The sequence below is a fragment of the Calonectris borealis genome, chromosome 2, assembly GCF_964195595.1.
Source record: "Calonectris borealis chromosome 2, bCalBor7.hap1.2, whole genome shotgun sequence".
NCBI classification, from domain to species: Eukaryota; Metazoa; Chordata; class Aves; order Procellariiformes; family Procellariidae; genus Calonectris; species Calonectris borealis.
Genome location: NC_134313.1, coordinates 47668349 through 47695465, shown reverse-complemented (window position 1 = coordinate 47695465; position 27117 = coordinate 47668349). Strand labels below are relative to the sequence as shown.

Sequence of the window (27117 nt, the reverse complement as noted above, 5' to 3'; positions counted from 1 at the left end):
AGTCATGGAGAACCCCAGGATGGGGATGATTCGACTTGGCTCAGGGGTTGAAGGAAGGGATTGAGGTGGGGAACCTGAGCCTGTGTGTAGTGGGGAGCATTGTATCTGCAGCCACCGCAACAAAAAACCCCTATATTTTCAAATAATAAGCAATGTGGAAAAGTCGACTACTTTTAATTTGACATTTCTCTGTGCTTAGCAATGTCACTCTTCAGAAACTGTTAATGATATTACTGGGGATATTATTTAAAAAAAAAACAAAACCTCTTGAAAATTCAGCTTCATGATGTTTAAGATACTGATAATCGATAAACAATTTCTTCACTATCAATGATTGTTTTAAAGTGAACCTAAGAAATTAAATGAATTTTTTTTTTGCCATCTGTCCACCACCATAATGTTGGTAGACGTGCCAGCTCGTTTACTGGATACTTGAAAAATCATGTGTGTATGTTTTGAAAATATTTTTCTGTTCTGTATTTCTGATGGTGGCTACAGTTAAATATAATGTATGGAATTGGAAGGTTGAGTTTTTGTTCTTTGTTTTTCTTCTTCATTTTTATAGCTTCCTCTTTTAAGAAAAATATCCAACTGACCAATTAAAACAAAACTCTAACAAGCAAACAAATGAAAAACAAAACCCCCAAAGTACGGTTTCCTTGGGGAAGTTAAGTCTAAACAAATATACAATAATAAATATTAGCAGAAGAATTAAACGATTTATTAGACAATCTTTACTTAGGAAAGGTTCTTAAGTCTTACAACAGTCAGTGGGGTTAAAACATGTGGGATGAAGCACGTCCCAAGGGCTTTCCTCATTTGCATTTTACTTGCTCAAAGAACTTTAGGTTTGCATACTTTTTTTAGGTGCTGTGGATATCGTAGCAATTCAAACAAAATTAAAGCATTCCTAAAGCAAAAGAGTGCATCGGAATGGTGTTTTTAAGAATGTAGTGCTTGCTTACTGCTTTTCTACTGTTTGAAACCTTTTATTTCTGGCTCGTTTCCAATGTGGAAGGAGTTTGTTTTCAGAGAAATATTGTTGCCAAGGGACGAATGTTGACTGTGTTGTGTTTAAAACAGGCTGATATTAATTACATTCTTTTAGCTATTCTCCTTCGCTGGATAACTTTAAAAGGTCCTTCAAATTTCCAGAATACTTAGGTAAGCTCTCAGAACATGAACGCAGTGTCTCATCATTTACGTGAAGAATGTTTTAAAGAACTGGCAAGAGCTGAACTCATTTTTGTGCACAGTCGAGAAATGTTGGTTTCAGATGATTACACTAATTAATAACATACAACAGCATTAGTGAATGCTCTCTTTCCTCTTTTATCTTTAAAGTCTTTATCTGGGTCAGTTGTCAGACAACCTGTGTAGAGAGCTGCTTACTGCATTAGACCAGAGGAACAGGCTAATTTTTTTCAGGACCTATTCTGTGATCGGGGCAGCATGATCTGGAGCAAAGTCAGTCTTTGGGGTTTTCTAGTTCCCCGTTGATAATGTGAACCTAATGTTTTGTATTGGGTTTTGGTTTTTTCAAGGATCAGGCTGAGTTACTTAACTTGCCTCTTCTACAGAGAAGTTTTGTGCAAGGCTCCTTGAGCTGGGCTAGTGCTGGTGGTCCCAGTGATGCTCACCTCACCAGAACTTGCACAGAGTGGCTCCTGAAGACTGAGCCCAGCTCATGTTTCTTAGTCTTCCGCCTATTTCAGAGTTTTAGATCATTTCGTTCTGTACTAGGTAAAATGCCACTTTCCAAGTATTTTTGCATAATACTCAGTACTTTAAGAAATACTGGGTGAAGAGAGCATAATGTACATAACAACTGTGCAGAGCTCACCTTAGGGTGCCAACCCAGCTGCCTCGCCCTACTTGTGCGGGAGGACTAGAGGAGAGTAAAACAAGCTGAGCTAAAGCAGATGAATTTTCGTTGCCAGCTCTGTCCTCAGCCTTCCACGTCTCTTTGCAGGCTTGTTTTTGGACCTTCTCATCCTCTCCTCTCATCCCTTCTTCAGTGGGGTGAGTTTCTGGGAGAAGAACTCCACCGAGGTTTTATGAGCTCCAGCCTTGCTTGCTTGTGGCCCTGGCTGCTGACCAGTGATCGATCCTCCCTGGAGCTACCTGGATGTGGCTCGATAGTTTACGCTTAACTTCTGAAACCTTCCTGGGAAGCTATAGGCCTGCTGGACATGGGTGAAGGCCAGCTTTAGTGGTCAAAATCTTGTTTTAACAAAAGGTTACTGTCCTGGTTTCGGCTGGGATGGAGTTGATTTTCTTCCTAGTAGTTGGTATAGTGCTGTGTTTTGGATTTAGTATGAGAATAATGTTGATAACACATTGATGTTTTAGTTGTTGCTAAGTAGTGTTTGCGCTAGTCAAGGACTTTTCAGCTTCCCGTGCTCTGCCAGGTGCACAAGAAGCTGGGAGGGAGCATAGTCAGGACAGCTAACCCAACTGGCCAATGGGGCGTTCCATACCATATGACGTCATGCTCAGTATATAAAGCTGGGGGAAGAAGAAGGAAGGGGGGACGTTTGGAGTGATGGCGTTTGTCTTCCCAAGTAACCGTTACGCGGGATGGAGCCCTGCTTTCCTGGGGATGGCTGAACACCTGCCTGCCGATAGGAAGTAGTGAATGAATTCCTTATTTTGCTTTGCTTGTGTGCGCAGCTTTTACCTTACCTATTAAACTGTCTTTATCTCAACGCAGGAGTTTTCTCACTTTTAGCCTTCTGATTCTCTCCGCCATCCCATTGTAGGGGGGAGTGAGTGAGTGGCTGTGTGGGGCTTAGTTGCTGGCTGGGGTTAAACCACGACAGTTACATACTTTTTGCCAGCTACAAGTTCTCAATTGAGGCATCTATTTCTTCCCTCCGTTCAGGCTATGGAAGCCAGCCTTCCTACTTACTTGAATCCCAATGTGAAAACTCCCTTTCTCTCAGCTTTCCTGCCAGTCATGATCCCTGTCACGCATTAGCCTCTTTCTGCTTTCCTGAAATCTTGCTTTAATCCTGACACCTGTCTGGAAGCTTCTCCTGATAGAGATAAGCATTGGCTTATTGTTTTTATAAATTCTCCAGATCTAGGCTTGAAAAAATAAATGTTACTCATCCCAGTTGTCCCTCAAGAGATGGTCCTTATATTCAGGAGTTCATGTTGACTTACAAAACATTAATGTGCATTTACAGTGAGGTTGTCCAAGTTATATTAATCAATAAATTGGCATTCAATTTATGGATTACTAGGGAACATAAATAACTGCCTACATAAACCTGTACTATCTCATTAGCATTCTGTGTAAATAGCTTTTTTTTTTATTATTTTTTTAGACAACTTCGACAGAAATTTCTGAGTATTCGTCCGATAACGACAGCGTGGGAGAAGGAGAGACCTGTGGCCTGGCGACCACTACTCCAGGATCCACTAAGAGATTACGGTCGAGATCAGGAGTGGACACGGGGGATGTTACAGCACGACTGGCCAGCGAGTGGCTGAGGTCTGCGCAGGCCCTTCTCTGCACCCCCGGGAAGCAGGCAGGCAAGGCCCCTCGAGCCCCCACTGAGTCCGCGAAGAAGAGGAAGCTACTGAGGTAAATGCTGTCCACCTTAAGTAAATTTTTTTTTGAATTGTAAGTAAAAGAATACTTACAGAAGAGTAGGAATGCATTTCAAGGATAAACATTTTAGAGATGCAAATTCCAAAAACTTAAAGAATGTCATTTATCTGTAAACAAGCAAATAAGGCAAGAAAGATCTCAGTTCAGTTTTAAAATTGTGGTGAAATCTCTCGATCTTGAACTCCTGTGTACAAATTGATACAGCTTTTGCACTTCTAATAATGCTTTACAATGCCTTAGAGATGTGTGAGTGGACATACTTCTGTTTTAGCTTGTAATCATTTCATTGCTTTGTGCCTCTCCAGATAGTCTGCAAAAATGCTGTACCTCTGATTTTTTTTTTTTGGTCCTCTCCAGCTTTGTCAGGGTAAAATTATCCAAAATACTGTAGGAAAGGGGTGGATGAGCAATAGTGCTGAATAGTGCAGGACAGAGTGATGTTTAGGCAAAGGTGGGATGTATTTGTTAATCTGAAATTTAAATCTCTGTGACTAAATTAAATACATCAAAAAGATATCTGACTGCTGAAAGAAAACAGCCTGAGCCTGAGCAATGGAAGCCTGATGTTCACAATTCACTATTTCTCTAGCTAATTATAGTGCAGAAATGGTCACTTCTTATATTGAACTAACGAAAGTTGCTTTAACTTCAATGGTATATGTGAAGGTATGCCTCAAGCTATGGAGACTACAATTACAAACGGTGCTGCTATAGGTATCTATTGTATTTTTAACAATGTGGTTCTTTCTTACTTTTTTTACAGCTGATTCTATGTACAGTAATCAATCAATTACTTAAAAAGTAAATACTGACTTTGGTTAAATAGCCAGACCTTATTTTTCTCTAAAAATGTTCTTGGCTATTTCAAAATGCTGACTGAGGAAACTGATTTGAAAGTCCTAATTACTGAGGATCTCTATACTTAAAAGTGCTTTGCTTGTGCAATCAAGCTTTATTTCTTGTTACTTTAAAAACATAAAGACACTACTGTACTAGGTCAGACTAAAGCTGTAACTCCCAAAAATGCCTGTTAGTGGCCAAAAGCAAGTATGTGTGAAGGTAATAAGAACATGACAAGCATATAGTTGTGTTTTGCCCAGATGCACTTCCAGCTTTCAGCAGTTTACTGCTCCGGAGCTGTTTGTTACCCTCAGTGGGTTTGTCTTTTCATGAGTTTTCCCGGTAGTTTTCTGAAGCCATAAAAACTTCCGGCTGCTGCAATAACATCTCAGGGTTAGGAGTTCTGTAGCTTAAACATTACTTGAATCTGCACCTACCAGCTTCATTTGATGACCTCTACTATCAACAGTCTTAGTGCAAAAATATATTTTACAGCAAAGATACTCTGAAACAAGTGTATAAGAGAATAAATACCTTTAAAAACAAACAAACAAAACCAAAGAAACCACAACAATATAGAATGTAGTCTGTCTGGAGTGGCCAGAGGAGCAGAGCTTGCAGGGTTTTTCACTCTTTCGTCCTGTGGTTCCACCTTGGGTTCCTTTGGGAACAGGGAAGCGGGCAGGAAATTCCTCAGTTATGAGTTTTGTTTATCTAGTTATTTTGCTTGTCCAGGTAATTGTCATCTTTTCACTCTTCCTGTTCAGGGCATTAGTTCCACGTGTCTGTCTTTCCTATCCTTCCTTTTACTGTGGTGGAGACCATTCTCATTGGCATGCTAACAGTGGATATAAGAGTCTGCATCCTATAGGAAAGCTCAGGTTTTCAGTGCTGTGGATTGAAGGCCAGTTTGGGGAAAGGTTTGTCGGCTGATTGATGAAGTGACAACCCCTTCTTTCTGGTTATGTAGCTAAAAGTTACGTAGCAGTTGTTGGCTTGTCCTTTCTCCTTCCTTCCCACCTCTGCTGTAGATCAAGGCCACAGCAGAAAAAGCAGCGAGCAGGGAAGATCATCCTGCAAGCTGGATCTGGCCCACGGGCTCCCACTTGGGCCATTTGGAACTGCGTAGTAGGTGGAAGAGAGCCAAGAGCCTCTGCTTAGCCAGGCTCTCTTTTTCCAGGCTGGTGGCTAGGGAAGCATGGGTTGAGCGGAGATGGTGCAGATGGTAGAGCTGCCATCTTCCCATGTGAATTCCTGTGCGAGAGGTTCTTCTCCAAATCCAGACTGTATTAAGTATGCTTACTTCATGGAAGAGTCCTGATGTAGGTAGAATAGGCCTCCTGTGGTTTTGTTTCCACTTTTAAGAAAATAGAAATTATTTCTATTTTCATCTCTGTTTGCTGTTTGAGATGACTAAAGCTATCTTCCAAAGCAGAGAGAATACTTTCAAAAATTTTAGCTTATATTTTCTGAAAAAATCTTATACCATGTGTAACAGTCTCTTCCAGTTTCTTTAGGCACACTGCAATCTGCATTTATGTTTGCATTACCTGATTGCAGCTATGCTCCTATTACCTCAATGGCTACATTTTTCTATGCAACATCAAGGAAAACCCCCTAATACCCTCCACCCAACCAAAACCAAACAAAAAAAAAAAAAAAAACCAAAGAAAAGAGCCATAACAGTCTGTGGGAAAATTCAAGTAAGTTACTTTCTGCTGTCTTATCCTCCTGGAACCCTCCTGGTGCTAAAATGGAAATGGATAGTTGCCTGGATGGGAGGAAAGAGTATTCTTTGTTTGATCCTATTACAGATGTAATTGTCATACACTACAAAAAACAAGATGTAACCAAACCAACAGAAATCTTCAGAAGTAAGCTGATGATGGATGATTAAAATAAATTCTGCTGATCCTAGTGTTAGAAATTTGAGTGTAAATTCAACACCTTTGAGTGGAAATAAAATGAGGTACATTATGACCCCAAAAGAACATGCACAATATACAATGTTGCTTATGATGAGTGAAATTTGAAGGGGCATGTTGCAATCATCCTCTATTAGGAGTTAAGTGGCGTTTTGGAAAGTGATGAGTATCTGCAGACAAGAAAGGTGTGACAGAAGCAATTCCTCCCCCACTATGCCTACTGACTGGTCTATTCTGTGCCGTTTTGCCAAATTCTCATATGTCTTCATGTATCCCCTGTAATGTTAGTTTTTGTTTTCAAAGTTGTTCTAAGTAAAGATTGTTCTTTTTTCTACCACAGTCCACAGGGGAGAGCAGGTAGTCTGTATGGTGTTCTTTGTCCTTCAGGGGTGTTGGTGGTCCTGGGCAGGTTCTGAAGTAACCTGAAGGGCAGTGCTGTAGGAGGTGCCAGTCTGTCATGCTAGTAGCAAAGTATCATCTCTTTCATTCACAGCCATCAATACCACTGCTCCTGGACATCCTCACCTTAAACATTGGTTTTATATGCCATCTTGTGTAGCCGCCTTCTTTTATTTAAGCAAAATTGGTGATGGATGGAGTGGGAGTAGTATAATTTTCCCAGACACGCTGAGAGATAAATGTCATTTTACTGCACCCATAAGCTACTAAAAGAGTTGATAAGGAAGTGCTACTAGTGGTACTTGATACTGAGGTGAATTGCCTTGGTGATCAGGTCAAGAGGTGCTGGGTTTAGATGTTCCTGCCCTTTTATTCCACCACAAAGTTTCAGTTTCTCAGCTTGGGTCAACACTGCGTGGGAAAATAATGCAAGTGATTTGCAAACCTGAAGGGAGAGAGTATATACTGCAAATAACAGTTTTCAGGAAGCTCTTCTTTTAGATTTGGAATTCATGTTAATGCTACAGGGTGAAATGTCTAAACTGCACTAGTTCCAAGTCTCTCAAAGTTCCGTTGTGAAAGAAGGGAGAAATGAAGAGTATTGAAAGTCTCGAAGTTTGTTACATAGGTTAAACCAATAACTGGGTTAATTCAGTATGAAAAGAAGAAAACTCAAAATTCACGCACTCAGTTTTTCTTGTCTACAAGTAAACCTTTCTTAAAGGTTTTATAAATTGTTTGCTTTTTCTAGTAGGATTTTATTTCCATCAGAAGAAAAAAAAGTCTGGGTTTCAGTGCAGGAAATAGATATCTTAAGTTATATAATGTTAACCCTACTTCTAAATCTCTAATCTCACGTTGCAAGAGCTTTTAGTTGTGAAGAATAGCTGCTTTAGCTTTTTGGTTTTTTTAATATTTCAGTGGCTGTTTTTAGTTTAATAGTAAAATAAAATCTTGGGAAATCCTGTTTAATTATCTTATATCAACTTGTATGCACACCACTTACAGATCTGATCTGCTAAAATTAACTTTTGTTATCAAAAGGGGAGAAAATTACAGAATGTCCTCGTACTATGTGCAGTAAAATGAAACCCGGTTGTCACATGAGGCCAACTGAGGTCCTGAACATAAAGGAAATTGGCAAGGGAGGAAGGAGCTGGCACAAATGAAGCAGGCTTTTACTCTAAAATGGGGTCTGTTCTTTCTTACATGCATCCGCAAGTAACATGCAGGTGTAACAGCAACAGACTAGCCCTTTTGACCGTCATGTTCTTATGCTGATTTTAAGTATTGGATTAAGTTTTCCTTGCTAGGGAATTTCTTGTTGGATTAGGAGAATGTAACTGAAGAATATCATGGCTGCACTATAGATGTACTTACTTGTAATCACTGGCAGTGTACATGGGCAAATTATTTTGCACTTGCTGAAAGTTAAAATGTCTTTTTTTTTAGAAAGTGTGGATGGTTTCACTGGGCCAGATGTTTGGTGTTAATAGGGAAAAAAAAATTAGTAAAAAAACTCCACTTCCTTAAAATGACAGATTTCTCCAATTTCATGTGTAATGTATTTTACTGATTGGAATGGCTTAGCAGGGTACAGTTGTTCCCCATCAGAGAGAAGTCATTTTGATGCCTTTGGTTTGTTTAACCATGGAGCTTGCTTTTCTATGCAAGATCTCTGCTCAGGCAAGCCAAAACCTTCAGAACTGAAGGGAAGGCTCTTCCCTTATCTCATGGGGCATGGCTGTTCCCCCATCAAAACTGGTTCCTGCAGACTCTTCCTCTTAACTTTGTTACTCTATTCTATGAGAAATTCTGCATGTGAGTCTGGCACTTGATTTTTTTTTTTTTTTTTTTTTTTTTTTTTTGTTTAATACCAGCCAAAAAAGGGATAACTTATTTCTGGGAAGACTCTCCTTATTAAATCATCTTACTTCTGCTGAGAGCCTCTGCTGTAAGAGAGGTAGGACAATATGATGGGGAACAACACCCTGCTGAATGAAAACCTTAATAAATAAACACAGAGAGATCTCCAGCACTTCAGAAAGATTGAAAATGACTTGTCAAAACACAGCCTACTCACTAATGCTCTTTCTTTTTTTTTTTTTCCTCCAATTAGCCTCATTGGAGTTGGAACCTAGAGACCAGCAGCCTGAGAGTCGCAGACCAGGCTCAGTGTTACCTTTTGGTGATACTTGTCACATGGTGGCACAAAACTCTTCAGTCTTGCTTTTGAAGTTTGTGGAAAGGAGCAACCACCAGAAACTGAGCTTTTGTACTAGATGCTGAGCTTTCTTATGGTCATCAAAGCTGTCTTTCATGTGGATGTTGTTGCACATGCACAGTAATGGCAATGTGTTGTTTTTAAATACATTTCAACAAGCTCAGATTTAGTACAGAAATAGGACATGGATTTCTGCTTGTTAAATCTGTCCGCCTTCATGGATTTAAAGGAACAAAATAGTTGTACTGAAAGTTTCGTGATTAAAAATAAAAAGGTTGTGGGCAGTGGAGATTGTATCTGAGCAGTTTGGCTTCGCTGAACAGCCTTTGCATTAACAATTTGCCAAATGCGTTCAATTTGCTCATATTAAAACATTTTGGGGGTGAGTTTGAAGTGCTGGTCAGTAAAGTATGCATCTCAAATTACAGTTTTTGTTATTTAAATACAGTTTGTCAGTTCCCTTGATTACAGAAATAGTACGTTAGTAATCAAAATATATTTGCCAATTATATATACATATACACACACACACACACACACACCCCCCAGATGTTGGGTTCATCACGAAGGACAATTAAATGCATCATAAGGGCTAGATCTGTGCAAAAGAGGAAACAATACCTTTTTGTAAACTTCTTGAAGCGGCTAGATGCGTAAATAAATACAGAGTACAGATTAACCAAGACCTGGTACTGTAGAATCCAGTCTCCACCCTTGATGCTAACAAACCTCTCATATCTGGCAAAATTAAGTCAAACAGTTTCTGCAGCCTGAAAAGCTGAAAAGCCAGGAAAGCTTGGGGATTTTTCAAAGGGATAATGTGTGGACACTGAAAAGTGAATATTATTCATCTCTACCTTGTATTACCAAAATAAGCAAAAAGTTACTCCCATATGATAGAATCTATGCCAAAAAATGACTGTTAGTCCCAGTAAACCCAGTTGACTACCAAAGACTGAATATAAAAGCTCATTAGGTATTTAACAATCTACAGATGTGCAATTAGGAATAAAATAATAGTAATTTTAACCATTTAGCTTTTTTCAAAACATGGATTTGGTTCTTACACTGAAGAGGGCACCTGCTTAATACCATGCTCTGCTTTGTGTAAGCTCTGTGTAACTGTCTTATCTCTCATCTGCACAGCCAGGAGTGACTCTGACTGTATAGTTCACAGTATCTCACAGCACATACACAAGCGTTTTTAACAGTGTGAGCACCTGTACTGCATGAGAAGGAATTAGTTTCCAAATGCCATTGTCACCAAATTTGTTAGAATATGTAACAGAAAGCACCTTTTTCTTTGTTTGCTTTATGTGTTTGAGCTAAAAAGGGGGTTGATCCTCCTGGGTTTGGGGTGGTATTTAAATTTCTTTGTTTCTACCTTTTTAAAGAAACAAACCATAAACTACCAACTCTTTCTCTTGCCATTGAAATTCCTTTTGTGCATGGCATGTCCTTGAATTGTATTTTCCAATTTCACAATGTATGAAACAGACATTATTAAAAAAAAAAAAAAATTTCCAATGACCAGCTGAGAACCTCTCATAAATGCATTCTTGGTTATATTTTATATTCTGCAACCAAGCAGATGCAAAATGCTTTATGATGTTTTCTGTTTAAACTATTTTTTAACTGCATTTGGAATGTGAATGGAAGGATGATGATTAATAAATATCAATGAATTTTATTAGCACAAAGGGCTGCTAAGGAAAGGCACGGGTTTACTTTTCATGGACCTTTGTGATAACTATTATCCTAATACAGACATGGTTAGCAAATTAGTAATGAAGTTGTAAGTGTCAGTCAGACCCTCCCTGGTAGGCATATCAGGCCTGAAACAGGAATGGTGTATTACTGTTGTGTGCAATAGCCACAAAACCAGGAACTTGCTTTCCTTCATGCTACAAGGCGTTCCTGCCATAGGTGAAACAGTAGTGGGCTTACAGAAGAGTAGGAACTGGTTGACTGGACACAACCATAGCCCTGTTCAGGGAAAGGGGGTGAAATTAGGCTGTGAGCTGGTAAGAGCTGCTCTCTTATGCAGATACCTTAAGGCTTTCTAGCATTATTTGAACAAAGAAAATACATTCCTTTGACTGTTGTCTGTGGAGGGAATGGAGTAAGGTTTTAGAACACTCCTATTGAACAGTTTTCTCTCAGCAAAACAAGTTTTTGAGCTACTAGCTGTATTGTGTATTGCTATAGTCCAACCACAGAGTTCAGTTGCAGACTCATGCATGCAAGACTTAAGCAAACAAACTCAAAATGCATTTAGCTGCTGCATTTCTAAGCCTAGCTGAGCTGGCCTCTACCTGTTCCAGCATGGCTTGTGTAGACCACGCAGCCAAGCTGAATTACAACTGCATCCGAGAATGGTTCCCTGGCAAGAAGAGAAATTGAGCGGACAGTTTGCTGGAATTTGTAGAACTGTCTTGCCCACAAGTGTTGCAGGGCGGTAATGCTTGAGTGCTCAAGTTTTGGGGGAAATGAGGCTGAGCAGAGTGTTATCAGCAGAGTAAATTACCCTGTATGAAGTTCTGTGCTTGACTGTGCTGCTCTTGGTACCAAAGCTTCCATTGCGCTTCTCTCTATTAGTTACCCCTGTGTCTTAATTGAAAGCAGGATTAAACAAGGTTGTTAAGCTTACCTGGAAGTTCAGTGGAGGCCGAGATTTCCTAAATATTTTTGTCTGTTTTCCTCCTTAATATAGCAGGTTTAATAGCTTAAGTGTGGGTTCTTTATTTTGGGGGTTTGGGGATTTTTTCCTCCTCTGAAAGAGTCTGAGTTTCTTTCTTCCCTGCCTGAACCACACCAGCCATGGAAGAGATGTAGTAATGTAAACTACAAAACTTTTATGGATCATTCTGGGTCAAATGCGGCTCTTGTATTTCAGAGTGTTCATTCTGTGATCTTTACTACTAAGATGTTAGATGCCATCTAATAATTGTTATGATAGTTATGATTTTGCACAATGTATAGTTGTTCATTAGAAATTCAGCTGAGACCGCTAACTACTTTTCATATAATCTGTTGACTAGTCTGCAGGTGAAATTGCTTAGTAGTTGCTAACCAAAGAGATTTTTACAGCCTACCTGAAGTGCTGCTTAGCCTTTTTAGCTCCTTCTTGGTTTCGAAGGTGTGAGTCCTCCCAGTTTCACATTTGCAATGTGAGCTTTACCAAGCTATTTGGCTTTTTTTCCTAAACCAAAAAATTCTATTCGTGTGCACAAATAATCATAAGGTGGTTGTATGTTATCTCTGTTGACTCCTAAACCAGTTTAACCCAAGGACACATTTCACCTTAGTAGAAATCGTTATTGATGTACTGGATAGTACTTGTTGTGCAAAAACTTACACTATAAGGAAAGAATGAAGTAGGTTTTTATGCAGATAACTTCTTTGAAGCCAAAGAAAAATGCTCAAATACTCCCATAGTAGTCCAAAGCTCTTTGTAGTAGCCCAAAGACAGCGTCCAACACATTCATCTTTTTGTTCTTAAAGTGAGAAATTATGTCTTCTGGTTTTGAATCCAGGCGTAGGAATTGCTTTAGCGTTACCTTAAATGTATTTGTGCTAGATGCCACTCCTCTGCTCCTCACCTTGGGAATGCTAAATTAATTTCATCTTGGAGAGTGTTCAGACCACTGAAACTGCACACTTGACCCAGCTTGTGAAATGAATCATAGGGTCAAGTATGGGTAAAAGAATATTTTTGTGATCGCTCCTTGCCAACAGACAAACAAATCTGTGAGGAAAAAAAAACCCCAACCTGTTATAACTGGTGGTTACACTGGTTTGTTTTGAATTCGCAATTGTCTGTAGTATCTATCAGGGTACATGCATAAGTGCAAAGAAAAGTTGGGAAACCTTTCGTTACAATCCTTATGTTGGAGACAGGACTGAAAATGTGAAGATTTTGGACACCCAGATAGTGAAAATGTTTTGTTGTGCGTATTGACCCTAAGTGTATGTTTTATTGGGAGTATATCCATTGGAAAATCAAGATTAGGAGAACTAATCTGCAAAATGTAACTTTACTGTATGTTTCTGTCTCTAAGGGTCAAAGCGTACATATTCCATTTGCCCTATGGCTTGTCACTTTGCAAAACTGAATACTGATTCCTGGCAAAATTGAGCATTCCTTTATTCTCTGCAGGGGCGGGCTAGCTGAGAGGTTATGTCGACTGCAGAACAGAGAAAGATCTGCCATTAGCTTTTGGAGGCATCAATGTATTTCAGATGCTAAAATCCCCTCAGGTAAGAAGCATTATACATATACTACTGTGTGAAAGTATACACTTACATGTATGTATATATGGCCCACATAGGGGTACAACTGAAGTTTATATTCTTTGTGGTTTTTGGCTGACTTGGGTTTAATGCTCTCTTGATTGTTTTCTGAGCTAAAAATGCATTTCAGTTAGCTGAAGGTTTATAACGTCTCAGTCATCAAAGTGTTTGAATATAAGGGGTAAAGAACTTGTTTTAAATGGCTTCCATCTAGACTCTTTGCAACTCCTTGATTTCCAGCATCACCTGGGGAAATGGTGTTTCCAGCAGGTTGTAGGACCATTCAAGGTTTAATTTATGGGTGTGCAAATGGTTTTTTGGTTCTTGTTGTTTCTTTATAACCACCTTTTCCTCTTTCCTTGTTCATTTTTCTTTGGTTTGAAGGCAGCAGTATTCATGGATAAGTGCTGAAATTGTGAATGATAGCAAATATGGACAAATAGAACACAACCATGAAATGAGTGTGAAGCATAACTACAGTGGGCACTTCACTTAAAAAGAAACGGTGGGAGTTACGCGAGTTAGTTACAAGTGACTGACAGCACCACCTTCAAGTAGTATTTCCTGAGAGATAATGGATTCGTAGAGTTTAAGTATAAAGAAGTGGTTGGGTATTTTTATCAACTTGTGTGTGTCTGACTGTAGGCTACAAAATTTCAAGCATTTATTCTGTATTAAGCTGACTACTTGTTTCTGAGCACATATTAACTTCCATTTATTTTTCAGAAAGTCCTCTGGTCTTAATTTGAAAACATGCAGATGAGGGAATCTATCAGTTGCCTTGAGAGTTTGTCCTTAATTCCACTCCCAAATTTTTAAAAGTGTGTTTTCTTCCAAATCTGAGTTTGCCTGGCTTCAGTTTCCCTCTTTTGTTTCTTGTAAAGCCTTTCTCCATTAGATTAAAGAGCTCTTTAGTATGTGGCATTTTGCCTCTCTGGCACTTGAGGCAGCACAAAAATCATGCTGCCTCACAATTTTCATAAACTAAACAGACTGAGCTCTTTAAGGCTCTCTAAAGCATTTTTACCAGTCTTCAAGTGATTTGCATGGCTTTTTACTGCACTCTCTCAAACTTTTCAGCATGGTCTTAAGAGCAAGAACAGCTCCTCTGTATGTATTCTTCCAGTTTCAGTCTCATCAAAACCACTGGCCAGGTCCAGTTCGCTATTCAGCCTCCTGTATGTTCAAAGCCTGTAAAAAGTGTTTGAGTCTGGTTTGGCTTTGGTCACAGCGTGATTCTGGGACTTCACTTTGAATTGATTGTCCAATATGAATTCATAACTTCTGTAGCTGTTGTTTTCTGAGATCCAGTTCCCACTCTCCAGCTACCGTTTGTGTTTCTTCTACCTAAACACAGGGAAGTATTTGTGCTGTATCCAGGTCTGCTTCATTTGAGTATGCCCAGCTAACCATGCAGTTCAGATCATTGTGTATGTCAAGCCTGTGCTCTTTTAGTCACAAATTTGCTTGAATTTGTGGTATCCACAGTTTCTTATATTATTTTTTTAACTTGTTTTTATGTCATTGATGAAACTATTTAATAGCATGTGTGTTTACTTTCAAATACTGCTGGAACTGCTCTTACTCAGTTATGATTCTCCACTGGTAAAAAGCTCTAACTGTAATTCACAAAGTTAGTTCTCTGAAATTTTTTTTTTTTTGCATTCTACTTAAAGGGTACATTACTAATCGTGAAAATGGTTGTTTTTTCATAAGAAGGTTGTACAATTTTAAGTCACACCCAAACTCTTAGCTAAAGCTAGTCTCACAGTTTCTCACTGGAGCTTTAGAGGCCTTACATCCCGTGGCCATTTGCATGCTACATGTTCAAAATGCCACCCATGTGGAATGGCACATTATATTTCTGACCTTAATTCCTTACTTATTTTTCCAGTCACTTTGCCTAGATCTGATGTCAAGCTAGCTGGTCTCCAGTTATTGTAAGTCACTTTGTTTGCCCTTCCTGAATACTAGTACAATATCATCATCCTTTCAGTCTTATGGAATTTCCCCAATATTTGAAGACTCACTAGAAAGTAACATCAGGGAACCAGAAATGTCTTTAGCCAACTCTTTTCAGAACTGCTATGTTGAAAATTATACAGGCATGCTGACTTAAAACCGATCAAGCTTTCTGCGTGTTATTTATCCTCCACCTGAGTTACTAATGGATAGGAGGTTACTTTATCATTCCTTTGTGGTATGAGGACATCCTCTGGCTTTTTCTGAAATATGGAACAGAAATTGATATTGAATAGGTCTGCCTTTTTAATAAAATGAAAATTTTTAGTGTTCGCTGAAGTAATGGACCTGCAACATTGCTAATATGCTAATATTCCTTTTGTCTTAGCTTCACACGTGTCATTACAAAACCTTGTGTTTGGCTGCTCACCATTTTGTTAGACTTTAACTCCTAGGCTGAAATATTCCATGCTAAACATCTGCCTTTGGCTGAATTCCTTTCTGTGATTATTCTTTCTTTCAGAAAATGAGTCAGAATTCGTTAGCCTTTTATGAGAAAAAGGCTGTGGGAAAATACCTTGCTCTATTCTCAAGTACATTTAAAAAACTCTGATGACTGTCTTCAAGATGATTTAGTTTTGGCAGATGAACCATTTCTGGGATATGCCTTTTGTCGTCATGGTGAAAATCTACAAAAACTTGGGCAAGTTAGAAGTCTTTAAGACAAACTACTGTTTCATTTACACTGTAAGCATTTGCTAAAATTTCTGAGAGATGCTGAATATGCCATAATTTAGGAATACACTTCAACTTCACAGCCTAAATTTCACTTCCAATTCCCAATCCTTATTCCAAAGCATGAGGATGATCATAGAATCATTAAGGTTGGAAAAGACCGCTAAGATCATGGAGTCCAACCGTCAACCCAACACCACCATGCCCACTAAACCATGTCCTTAAGCGCCTCATCTACACGTCTTTTAAATACTTCCAGGGATGGTGACTCCACCACTTCCCTGGACAGCCTGTTCCAAGGCCTGACCACTCTTTCAGTAAAGAAATGTTTCCTAATGTCCAATCTAAACCTCCCTTGGCGCAACTTGAGGCCATTTCCTCTCGTCCTATCGCTAGTTACTTGGCAGAAGAGACCAACACCCACCTCGCTACAACCTCCTTTCAGGTAGTTGTAGAGCGCGATGAGGTCTCCCCTCAGCCTCCTCTTCTCCAGGCTAAACAACCCCAGTTCCCTCAGCCGCTTCTCATAAGACTTGTGCTCCAGGCCCTTCACCAGCTTCGTTGTCCTCCTCTGGACACGCTCCAGCACCTCCATGTCCTTCTTGTAGTGAGGGGCCCAAAACTGAACACAGTATTCGAGGTGCAACTAACTGATGATAATATGCAAATGATAATATAATCATTAAAATAGCTGTGATAATATTTTGGGGATATTTTTTCATCTAGGGCAAAATTCATTTTTGATAGTTTTGTTCTTAGAATGGCCATACTCTTTCATGTCACCAAAATAAAATTGGTGTTTGGTTTGGAAAATGTCAGTCAGAATAGTTGAAATTTTAGTAATATAACTAGATGACCTTCTAATTGCTTCTAATCTGGAAATGTGAAGTGTCAGCACAGCAAATGCATACCACTTTCAGCTTTCATCTTTTTAGGTTCATACTAAGAGTGTCTCACTAATCTGAGATTCTTCTTGGATTTTGTTTCCCCTCTGTTTTGCCCAGTAATATTTCTAAACCACACTGTTTCCAGGACCGTTTCTGACTTCGGCAACAGAAGTAGAGGAAAGAACTTCTCAAATCACAAACTCAAATGAGTTATCAAAGGAGCCTGAAGATTAATGTGGAGGATTGAAGTAACTTAGTTGCTGGGAGAGCTGTTGCATCATTTTGGATATAGACATGCAGACCAGAAGTTCATTGCTAAGGCAAAGGGGAGAAATTTCAAATTACATCAGTTTGAAGTCCTCCTTCCATGTGAGATTTAAAGAAAAATGTTTCCAGAAGTGTGGGCTGTTCCCCCCTGTAGGCATTTCATGTTACAGAATTTTATGCCTTTGTTTTGCTGTTGTTTACTTTTATGTTGTATCAACGTCCATGTTATCCAAAACCCCCTTGTTTTGGCTTTATTTTTTAAAAATTCCTTTCTGTTTGCTCCCCTGACCCCTTTCTGTAAGTAACCATTGTGGTTTGGCTGCGTCTTGGTCACTGGGATGAATCACTACCCCAGAAAAGAGCGCCTCCTTTCAGCACGCACTCTCTGGTTTTTATACAGTGCATGGGGGTCTCACTTTGGGCTGATTCACTCCGCAGGGTAGAAGAAATCTTTGTGCTTTGGGTCAAAATTGTGTTCGGCAGCCTGTCCATGTGTTGGGATAGGCATTCACTAAGGATGTGCGTTTTTGGAAGGTGATTGGTAATTCCACTTCTGTAATCAAGCTAACCATATCAGACAGAGGCCTGAAAGGAGAGAAGACCAAAGCTTGCCCATGCTACACAGTGTTGGTTGGATGCTTGCTGTGGTTTAGTTCTAACAGAGACGAATATCAAGCTCTTCGCCACAAATCCAGAATTTTTTTTTCTTCACAAGATGTAAAAGGAAGGCTGAGAGGTGTGCAGTCCCCGTAACAGCAAGTCTCTGATCAGCCAGGCTGATGGTTTCAAAGTACTATGTGCAAGGGCTTTTAGACCATTTGCAAGCTTTTTTTCTGTATGCAGTGCTGCAACTTCCCTGTGAAGTTTCCTGTTTGGGCAAAGAGGAGATCTGGACAGTCAAGACAGAGAGAGAAAAAAAGAACCCAGCAAAAAACCAAACCTTTTTCCTGTCAACATCTGCTGGTTATATGGGGATTGCATGTTGCAGAATTAAAAATAAATTAAAAACTTTTCTGAGTTACATTCAGACAACTTTCCTGTCTATAGGAGATGACACTAACAATATTTGAAGCAAACTCGTGTAGATTCCTTCTGTGACGTCTGAAATTTTACTTTCTATACATTTTATTTTCTATTGTTTTTCTTTTCCTTGCAGTATCATCAAAGCAGTTCTTTACCTAACATGCAGAAGCATATTAATCTCTAGCATTTGTAATCTGATACAAGATATTTGGTATTTGTTCGCCTGAGATTAAGATTTGGGATTGGATTACAATTGAGTTTGAGTAATAAACTGATAATAAACCCAAACCATTGATGTTTCCTTCCAAACTGCTCCATCCTCTCAGGGGGAAGTGACCTTCAAGGGGCAACAATTCTTCAGTTTGCTGAGGCAAGTGGAACACACACATGAGGGGAGGAGGGTGAAGCCCTGGAGATGAGGACAGGGTTTCACATGTAACACCACGTTTTCAGGAAGGCTGAAAGGCTTACAGAAGAGGACAAAACCAATCACTCCCCCCCTTCCAGTTTCAATGACTAGTTAAGGTGATGGGAAGAAAGGATTTTAACACCTTGAATGCCATGAGACTTGCGCAAAAATTTATCTCTGTGGATGAAGAAAACAAGGGTAGTCCTTAACAGGGTTTCCTTTTACCACGCAAAATTCTTCTAAAACCATGAAAGTCTAAGCTTTGCTAGTTGTTGCTTATTTTCTTAGTTCTTGATATCTGTTTTATTACTTAAGAGTTAATACTATAAATTAGAGACATGTCAAGTGGCCAAATTTATGTTTGTCTTTTTTTTTTTGCTAGCCAACTGCCTGAACTTGTTACAGCATTGGGAAGGAAAAAATCAAATGTAAACTTGTCTTTTTCAAACAAGAATACTTTGTATTGTTTGTGTTTTCTTATGAGAAACAATAATGACATGCACAGTCACTTTAAGTAGCTTACATATGTTCTTATAAAGAATGTATAATGTTTAAAGCACAGCCAAATTCAGCAGCCTTTTTAAAATGAATATAGATGTGGCAGGAAGCCATCATGCCTGCAAGACTTGGTGTGTTTTTGAGAAAAATCTTTTTGAATGGCTTCAGAAGTTACCAGCCCAGGAAGAATAACAACATGTATAGATCAGAATAGCAACCAGATGTTTTTGTACAGGCTGTGAAAATGTTGGAATCTCCACCTGGTTTTCAACATTGACTTTGGATTGCGTGGGTCTGCTTGGTATCTACCTGCTTGCCGAGTTCGTTATGCCCTGCACCTGCAATCTTTTACATGAGGGAGGAGGAAGAACAATAATGGGATGCCAAGCAAAAGGATGTTTTTCTTTTGATTTATGCCTGAAATTTGACATTTTATACTTTTTACACTTGAGAATGAAAGTAAAACTTTGTGGCCTGAACCAGAGAATGTTGGTTTGGCCATTCTTCCACTGAAGATAGTAAGTGCTGTCCCAGGAGGGTGTCTAGCAACTGCAGTTTTGGAACCCACATTAGACAATTAGAAGTTAAATGATGTTGGGATGAAATAATGCCTTTGAAAAAAATAACTGAGGGAAACAAATTTGGAAGTGTGTTGCTAGATGCTTTATTAAACAAGGCATAAAGTGGGGTTTTCTTTGTTTACTTCATAATTCCATAATGTGTATCTGATCCATCCATCAGAACCAAATGCAGAGACTGACTTTAATTCTTAGTGCAGTAAGTACTATTCCCAACATTAATTGCATAAGATTCTTTGTACTTTCAGTAGGAAATGTTATTTTATAAAAGCTTTTAGCTAGGATTAGTAGAAATCTGACTTGAGCATAACACCTGTATTTCTTGTAATTCATATTTGTAAAGAATTTGCCAGTTAAGCGAAAGTATAATTTAACTTTTCAGCCATGTTCTTTAGAAATGTCAACTAACTATGTCAGGTACAGTACAAATTTGTTTCTAAACTGCAGTTCATATATATGATTTGTTTGATAGCTCTTTGAGCAAAAGTAATAGAAATGTGTTTTTCTTAAAGGCATCTGTCCTTCTGTATCATTCGGATATCATTAAGATTAAGAGTTGTGAATTGTGACTGTTTAGTTGGTAAGAACAAATACAGGTTGTCCTGACTGCCTTTGCACAAAACAAATATTTGTTACCAGTTTTTCAAAGATTAACATGACTTCAAGCAATCTTATCTTCCTCCCAATCCCTTAGGTTTTCTTATGAGTTTGTCTTGTTTTTTCAGAAAGTTCTACTTGCATGAGTATTGGTTTTTTATTGATAAAAGGAAGGTGTTGAAGTACTCTTCCTTATGTCTCTTGCTCTGCTTGCTTGTTTTTTTTTCATCCATGTGACTTATGGGGTAAGTCTTGTGGCTGAGGAGTTTCTCTGTTATTTCATCATTCTTGCTTTGCATGATAGTTCACATGTATATTTACTGGTAGGTGTGTGTGTTCTTTATTACTAGAGACTTTTTACTATCACAATAATAGTGATTTCCACTCTGCTCTTCTTCATGATGCGTATGAGTATATATATATTTTTTTTCCAGAATGCTCCGTGGAGCACAGCTGTAGAGTGTTTGGCATTTTACTAAACTCCAGTTTTTTTCTATGTTTGTGAGACCTGTTCTGTGTGCTTGTGTTCACTGTTTTCTGCATTGGTGCTGTGGCTTCTATGAAAATTTATTTCTACCTTGTGTCATGTATGATTGTTACACTCGGTTGCATTCAGGTGGGCATATCATGTCCTTAAGCCCTGTGGGTAAGATGCATTCCCTCAATGTTGCAAGGTTTTTAAATTCTCATGGAAGAATAGAAAATTGAAAAATTCAGGAGCACCCACTGTCATAGAGCCAGCCTACCTTTGGTTTGCTCTTGCTGATGTGGTGGTGGTGTTGTTACTGTTGTTACTTCTGCTGAGCTGATCTGCATGGTGCGCAGGCTATCCCAGCTAACCCATTCAAATCGTGCAGAACGTGGTAGATTACCCTCTGCCCCGGCTGCCTCTTCAGGACCTGGGAGGTGTCGCATACCCCAGTTTGAAGCACTTTTCCTCACCTTGTAGGTCTTGTGGGGACTGCTCTGCTGCTGGAGTTCTATCAACTGATAAAGAGAGATTGTCCCCTTTGAGAGCTTCCCATTCAAGGCTACAGGTGTTCTTTTGGAACACTTCAACAGTAACATTTTAGCAAAATTCACTTGAGTGAGGTGAAACTGCGTGTAGTCTTACTGATGTCAACATCTGATGCATTTCTGTACATCAGGTTTCATGGATCCTCTCCCTGCAGTGTGTTCAGCTTCCTGTCACTGTGTAGCAAGAGAAACATAAAATATGCAGTCCCCAAGAGATCAGCATTTCTATATTTTTCTTCTCATTTGTCTTCCTTAGTGCTAGTTACGGAGTTATTAAAACAAACTTTAGGGTTGTATTTCAGGCACTGAAGCCAGAATGTCTGAATGTTTTCATGTTTTTCCTTTTCTTCTCTCCAAACTGCTTTTTGGTTGTTAAGAGTCAAAGCAGACTGGGCTGGCTTTCCTCCTAGCCTCCCTCCTAGGCTGCCCTTGGCATGGCCAATGCATCATCTGTGACCGTGTACATTCAGTGTTGATGTGGCTTAAATATATGTGTCTGCTGTGAAGCCACTTTGTTAGGTCCGAAGATTAAGGGCCTTCACTCTGCCAGAGACTGTAGAATCATGCTGAAGTTTTCAAAAGTCAAGATCTCAGGGTCCGTGATCTCCAAAGGAATGGGGAACTTCCCCCCACCTCCCCCCCCCCTCTTCTTTCCCCCTCCTGGAATTCAGAGTAATGCAGAACATCTGCAAAGTACTAAAGTACTACGTCAAAACATGTTTTGACGTCATGGTATATGACATGGTATATGACTGAAGGGCAGCATCACCCTGCTGAAATAATAAACAGAAATTAAAGGAACTAACCAGGGAAACTGATGCAGTCAGCGTGAAATTTGTTTGTTCATCTCCCACACGCTTGAAATATCTTTGTGGATTAATTGAGCTACTTCACGTCCAGGTTGCAAATTGGAGTGAGAGACCAACATCCCAGAGGTCACCTGGAATTAAATTAACTACGGACATAAGAGCAGATCTGCTAGGTGGTCAAACCAAAAGTTCCTCTAGCTTAGGATTCTGTTTCTGGCAGTGACAAGAGCTACCAAAATGCCTAGGAAAAATTATAACAGGGCTAGCACTTGATGGTATTTCCCCAAAGTATTCTCCCAACGGTCTCCCAAAGATCTCTGACTCTGGGACTTTCTGAATCAGAACTAGTGTCAGTGTTCTTGGTAGTTCTAAATAAATTTTTTTCTCCTACCAAGAAGGTACTGGTTGTTTTTCTGAACCCATACATACAATATAGACCTATTTTGATCACACAGTTGTGAAATATCAGGCTTTTTTGGAAGTTATGCCCAAGGTCTTCGCCAGGTTTGTTCCATTACTACTGCCAAAAAGACCTTTCCCTGTGATGTCAAAGGTTCTGCTAACTGTGGCGGTGAGAGGTTGTTGTCCCATTTGCCTAGGTTTGGAGCAGCATTTGTTCATCTGTCTCTGAGGAGCCTGAAGATGTGGCTCCTGTGTATGCTGGCGGGGTAGTGCTGAATCTGCCTGTCCAGCCCCCTCATGGCAGGGATGCTGAATGGTCTTTATTAGAGCTTCTTGGCTGGGAGGTGAGGGAGGTTCTTGTTAATCATAGAGAGGCTTCACCAGAGATACTTCCCTGCTTAAATGGCTTGTTCTTCCCACCAGTCAGTCTCTCCTGCTGGTTTCATTCATTCTGGACCACTTGTGAGGTCTGGAGGAATTAATTTGTTTGATCACGGTCCATCTAGCAATGATTTCTGTGTGTTGCCTTCCAGTGGGTGGCATTTACCACAGCAGTGTTCTGCAAACGGCTAATGAGACCTTTATGGCTGGAAACCCAGTTCATCACTGGTACCTGATTTTTCTTGCACTCTGGCCCTTCTGTGACCAACCTTTTGAATCTCTAGTAGCCAGCATGTTGTTGCATGTCTTTGTGAAGGTTTTTCTTCTTATGGAAAATTCTATTAGAAGTGAGGGAGCATTGCAGGCCCTGGTGACTGATTTCTCCTCCTTTTAAATGCTGCTTTTTAGAGGAGGCATGTTGTACATCCCAAATACCTCTTAGAAATTCACACTGAACCAGATTTATCAGTGCCTTTCTATCTTTCTTTGTGGCACCTCGAGCCTTGTGCCTCAGGGATTGAATTTATACTTCATGTCCCTGGGATGAATAAGCTCTCTGTTTATATTCATGGGGCCAGATCTTTTAAATGATCCTTGGGCCTGTGTCAGTGGATGTTTACTCTGACTTTCAGCTGACTCTGTGGGAAGGCTACAGAGAGGTGCTGGAAGGGGCAGCTGTCCATGCTAGGCTGTGTTCCAGGACCACTAAGCTGCAGCAGCCCCCTGTCACCAGGAGCTCAGAGTGCCCAGGGCTTTGCTGAGAAATGCACCTATGTCTGACACTGATCGGGCAGCTATCTGGGTTTCCATCTTCATCTCCCTCAAGCATTGCACTGTTGCAGAGGCATCTGGCACCAAAGAAGAGCTTTGTTAAGCAGTCTTCAAATTGCTGCTCAAGTGGAAGATTTCTAAACGCATCCAGGCAGCTGTATACTCACTCTGTGTGAGTGTGCATGTAGACTTGTCTTTCAATGGGAGAAGAAAGGTTACCTTCAAGTAAGTAAACTGAAATTTTTTAAAATGAGCATTCCATAGGTACCTGCAGTTCTTATTCCTTCTCTCTTTCTCAGGGTCCCTCTGCTATATAACGTTATGCCTAGAATCAGTGGTTGAAAGATAACACTAGGTATGCTCTGACCCATGTTTTCATTACCGTAGTGTGATGCTTATCCATTGTGGACACTGAGGCTCAAAAAAGATGAAAGAGAGTCTGGCCAAGAGTTTTAGAATGTATGTACGCTTATGGTATCAAATGTGCCTGTGGACCACGCACCTTGAACAGCCAGTATCTCTATTCAGTGACTTCATCTTGCCTGTCCTTCCTGTGTGCTGAAGGAGCTTCTTGAGGACAATCCAGCCTGGGCACGGTAGGGGAAAAGAAGTAACTGCGTAGTGTTTGAAACTGGCTTAATCCAGCCTGGTTGGGCTGTCACTGAAAAGAACCATCCTCCCTCAGTCCTTTCCTGACCCGCTTCCCCCCTTTCCATCACTTGTTCCTTCCTCTCCCTAGTATCTGCTCATGTGCTCTGGTGGCTTTGCAATTAGCTGGATTAGCTCACTGATTTTGTTAAAAACTAACCCTGAAGAAAGAAATTCATGAGTGCTCTAGACAGCAGAATGGGAAATGAAGGAATATGCAGTGTAGAAATGGGCAGGACTGTAGCACAGTTATTGCTTGCACCTTTTTTAATACATATTATTGTAAGGTATTCGTCCTTGTTTAAGATTACTAGGTATTGCCATGAAACCTGCACATCTACAGGTTTGAATTTTTTGGGCTGTAGTTCTGCTTTGCAAATGAAATTTAGTGAATGAGGATTTCAGCAAGCAAGTGAGAACTTCTGTGAATTATCCAAGGGTGAAAGAGAACATTGCAAAACCTTAAAGTGAGCTTTTCACATGGATGAAGAAACAGATGATAAACTTGTCTGGAAGCTGTAGAAATTGCAGTGATCCAGCCCGTCTCCTCACCCACAAATTCTGCCTTCAATGTACAGCCACATATGTTTGATTTATTTTTGATTGACATAACAATACAAGACCAAATGAATTAAAAATGAAGCTACATTCTGAACTTTGGTGTTTCATCATGTGCCAGGAATCCAAAGTGCTTTGCCATCTTGTTCGAGAGAGCATTCTATCGTCACCAGTAATAATAATTTCTGAGTAATTATATTAAACTATCACTGTGCATCTAAATAAACAAATAGATTGTGGTTCTGTAGAATGTGCGTGTGTGCCAAGTGTGAGACTTGTCTAGTTGTTGAAACTGTGCTGCTTTTAATGTGGAAGCGTTCAGCTTCATTTAGTATCAGCTCCTAGTGTTTGCACCAACCTTAAGACTGGCTTGCAAGAGATTGTGGTACCTTGGTAGGGTTTTTTCCTCCAACGTCTTTTAGAAGCTTTCATATAGATATACTTCTTGATTTACCTAGTATTTTTAACTGTTTTATAGTCAGAGGTATTTAAAAGAAAAATGTTACTAGGTTGTCGTTCATTGTCTTCAAGCTGCTTTATCAGCTGAGTAACACACGCTGCTGACCAGTAAGAATTGTCATAAAATTCTGCACGTAAGAAATGCATAGTTCGGAAGTGATGAACAGTCTCTCTCACGAGCTGTCTTAATACTTTTTTTTTTTTTTTAAATAAACTGTTGGTGTGTTTCAAAATTGAAGTTGATTTTTTTGTGACTTGGTTTTTAAAGTGGATGAAAATGCAAATTGTGCAGTGTGTCTAGAGGGGAGAGGTAAATGCTCGGTTACTTTGAAGGCTGAGAATTTTTGTGGTTGGGAGAATTTGTTTATGTGTGCCAGATGACTTGGAGTTGACAGAGGACCACAACTGCAGCTAGTCAGGCAAACAGAATTCAAGTGTGAATATTCTAAGTCCATGCCTTTAGGCATAGAAAACTAGTCCATGCTCACACTTAGCAGAAGTTTGCACATAAGCAGACCTTAACACAGTGCAGTATTTGGAGGTGGCACTGCGATCTTACAGCTTTCCCTGAGAAGGTGACAGCGGTGAAGAGTAATAGCGGTGGCAACCATCTCTCTTCATGAGCCAATCTCAAAGGACTTGGCAGAAAGGATCGGTTCTCTTACTCCTGCTTCTCGGATCTGGAAAAGGAGATCGAGCTGTAATGGCTTGGGCAGAAATGGCTCATGTACATCACATGAGGGGCTTTCTGGTGGAACCCTTTATCCTGCTGGAAAATACCAATTCATGGGAAGCAGAACGCTTTGCAGAAGCATGTTGTGTGTGATGAAAATTTGGTTCACATAAAAGTGGTTTTCAGAACATTTCAGTTTTATATTTCAAAATGACTTTATTTCCAATTCAGTATAAAATGTAATAAAGACTGGGGAATACAAAACAGGGACAAAATATTTTCTTTTTTTGTAGAATTGAACTTTATTTAATAAACCTGAAAGGTTTTACGGCCCCGTTTCTTTGGTTTGGGTTTCTTGAGGGTTGGGTTAATTTTTTTGAAGTTTCTCATAAACTGAAACTAAAATACTTTGATTTATTTTCCAAAAGAAGGGCATTCACAATTGTGAAATGGGCCTTAAAATAAACAAACAAAGAACTAGTATAGCTCTGCCATTAAGTTCCAGTACCACGTTCACAGTTAGTCCCTTGCTTCTTCTTTGCTGTGGGAAGACAATAATTTATATCAGCTGTTTTTCTTGGGATGCTGTGTTTTTCCCAGTGCAACTTGTGAATCAAAATGGGTAGAATTGGGGCTCTGCTGCCCATCCTCCAGAATCCTGTCTTTCCCCTCTTAATTCCTCGTAGCATTCGGTAAGTGGGTAACAATAACTCTCCCCTCAGCGACCAGAGTGCAAATCCGAGCAGGGCTAGGTGAGAAAGAGAAGAAAACTTACATAATCTTACAGCACAGACCCAGGTCTGGCTGAGTAGCTGTTGCCCTGTGCCGACTGTGAAGGGAGCTAGAAGTAATTTCATTTCAGTGCAATGTTGTTTCTTGTTCAGCGTAGACAAAAGTGCTTAGAATCGAACTGTGGGGATGCTAGTATCTCTTCATGTTGCTTTGAAACAAGAGAGCCTTCTGTATCCTGATTGCCTACTGATTAAATGGATGATCAGTTTTCAATAATTATTTTTAGGCAGCGCCTCTATCTTACTCCCTCTTTCTCCACATTCGTCTCTAAATGTGAATCATCTGCTTTTAGATGCTTTGTACCTAACAGGTACTCTTCTAACTTGGTCCCTGACAACTGTTGCTTTGAGA

The 27117-nt window shown here is 39.7% G+C and overlaps 1 protein-coding gene across 1 annotated transcript in view; it reads left to right on the top strand.

The window, feature by feature from the left end:
* SPIDR (scaffold protein involved in DNA repair) overlaps positions 1–27117 on the top strand; it is a 202656-nt gene that overhangs the window by 50126 nt on the left and 125413 nt on the right. Inside the window, exons 6-7 of the mRNA XM_075141899.1 lie at positions 3333–3592; positions 13167–13267. Coding sequence (XP_074998000.1) covers positions 3333–3592; positions 13167–13267 — 361 coding nt within the window. The remainder of the gene's footprint in view (positions 1–3332; positions 3593–13166; positions 13268–27117) is intronic.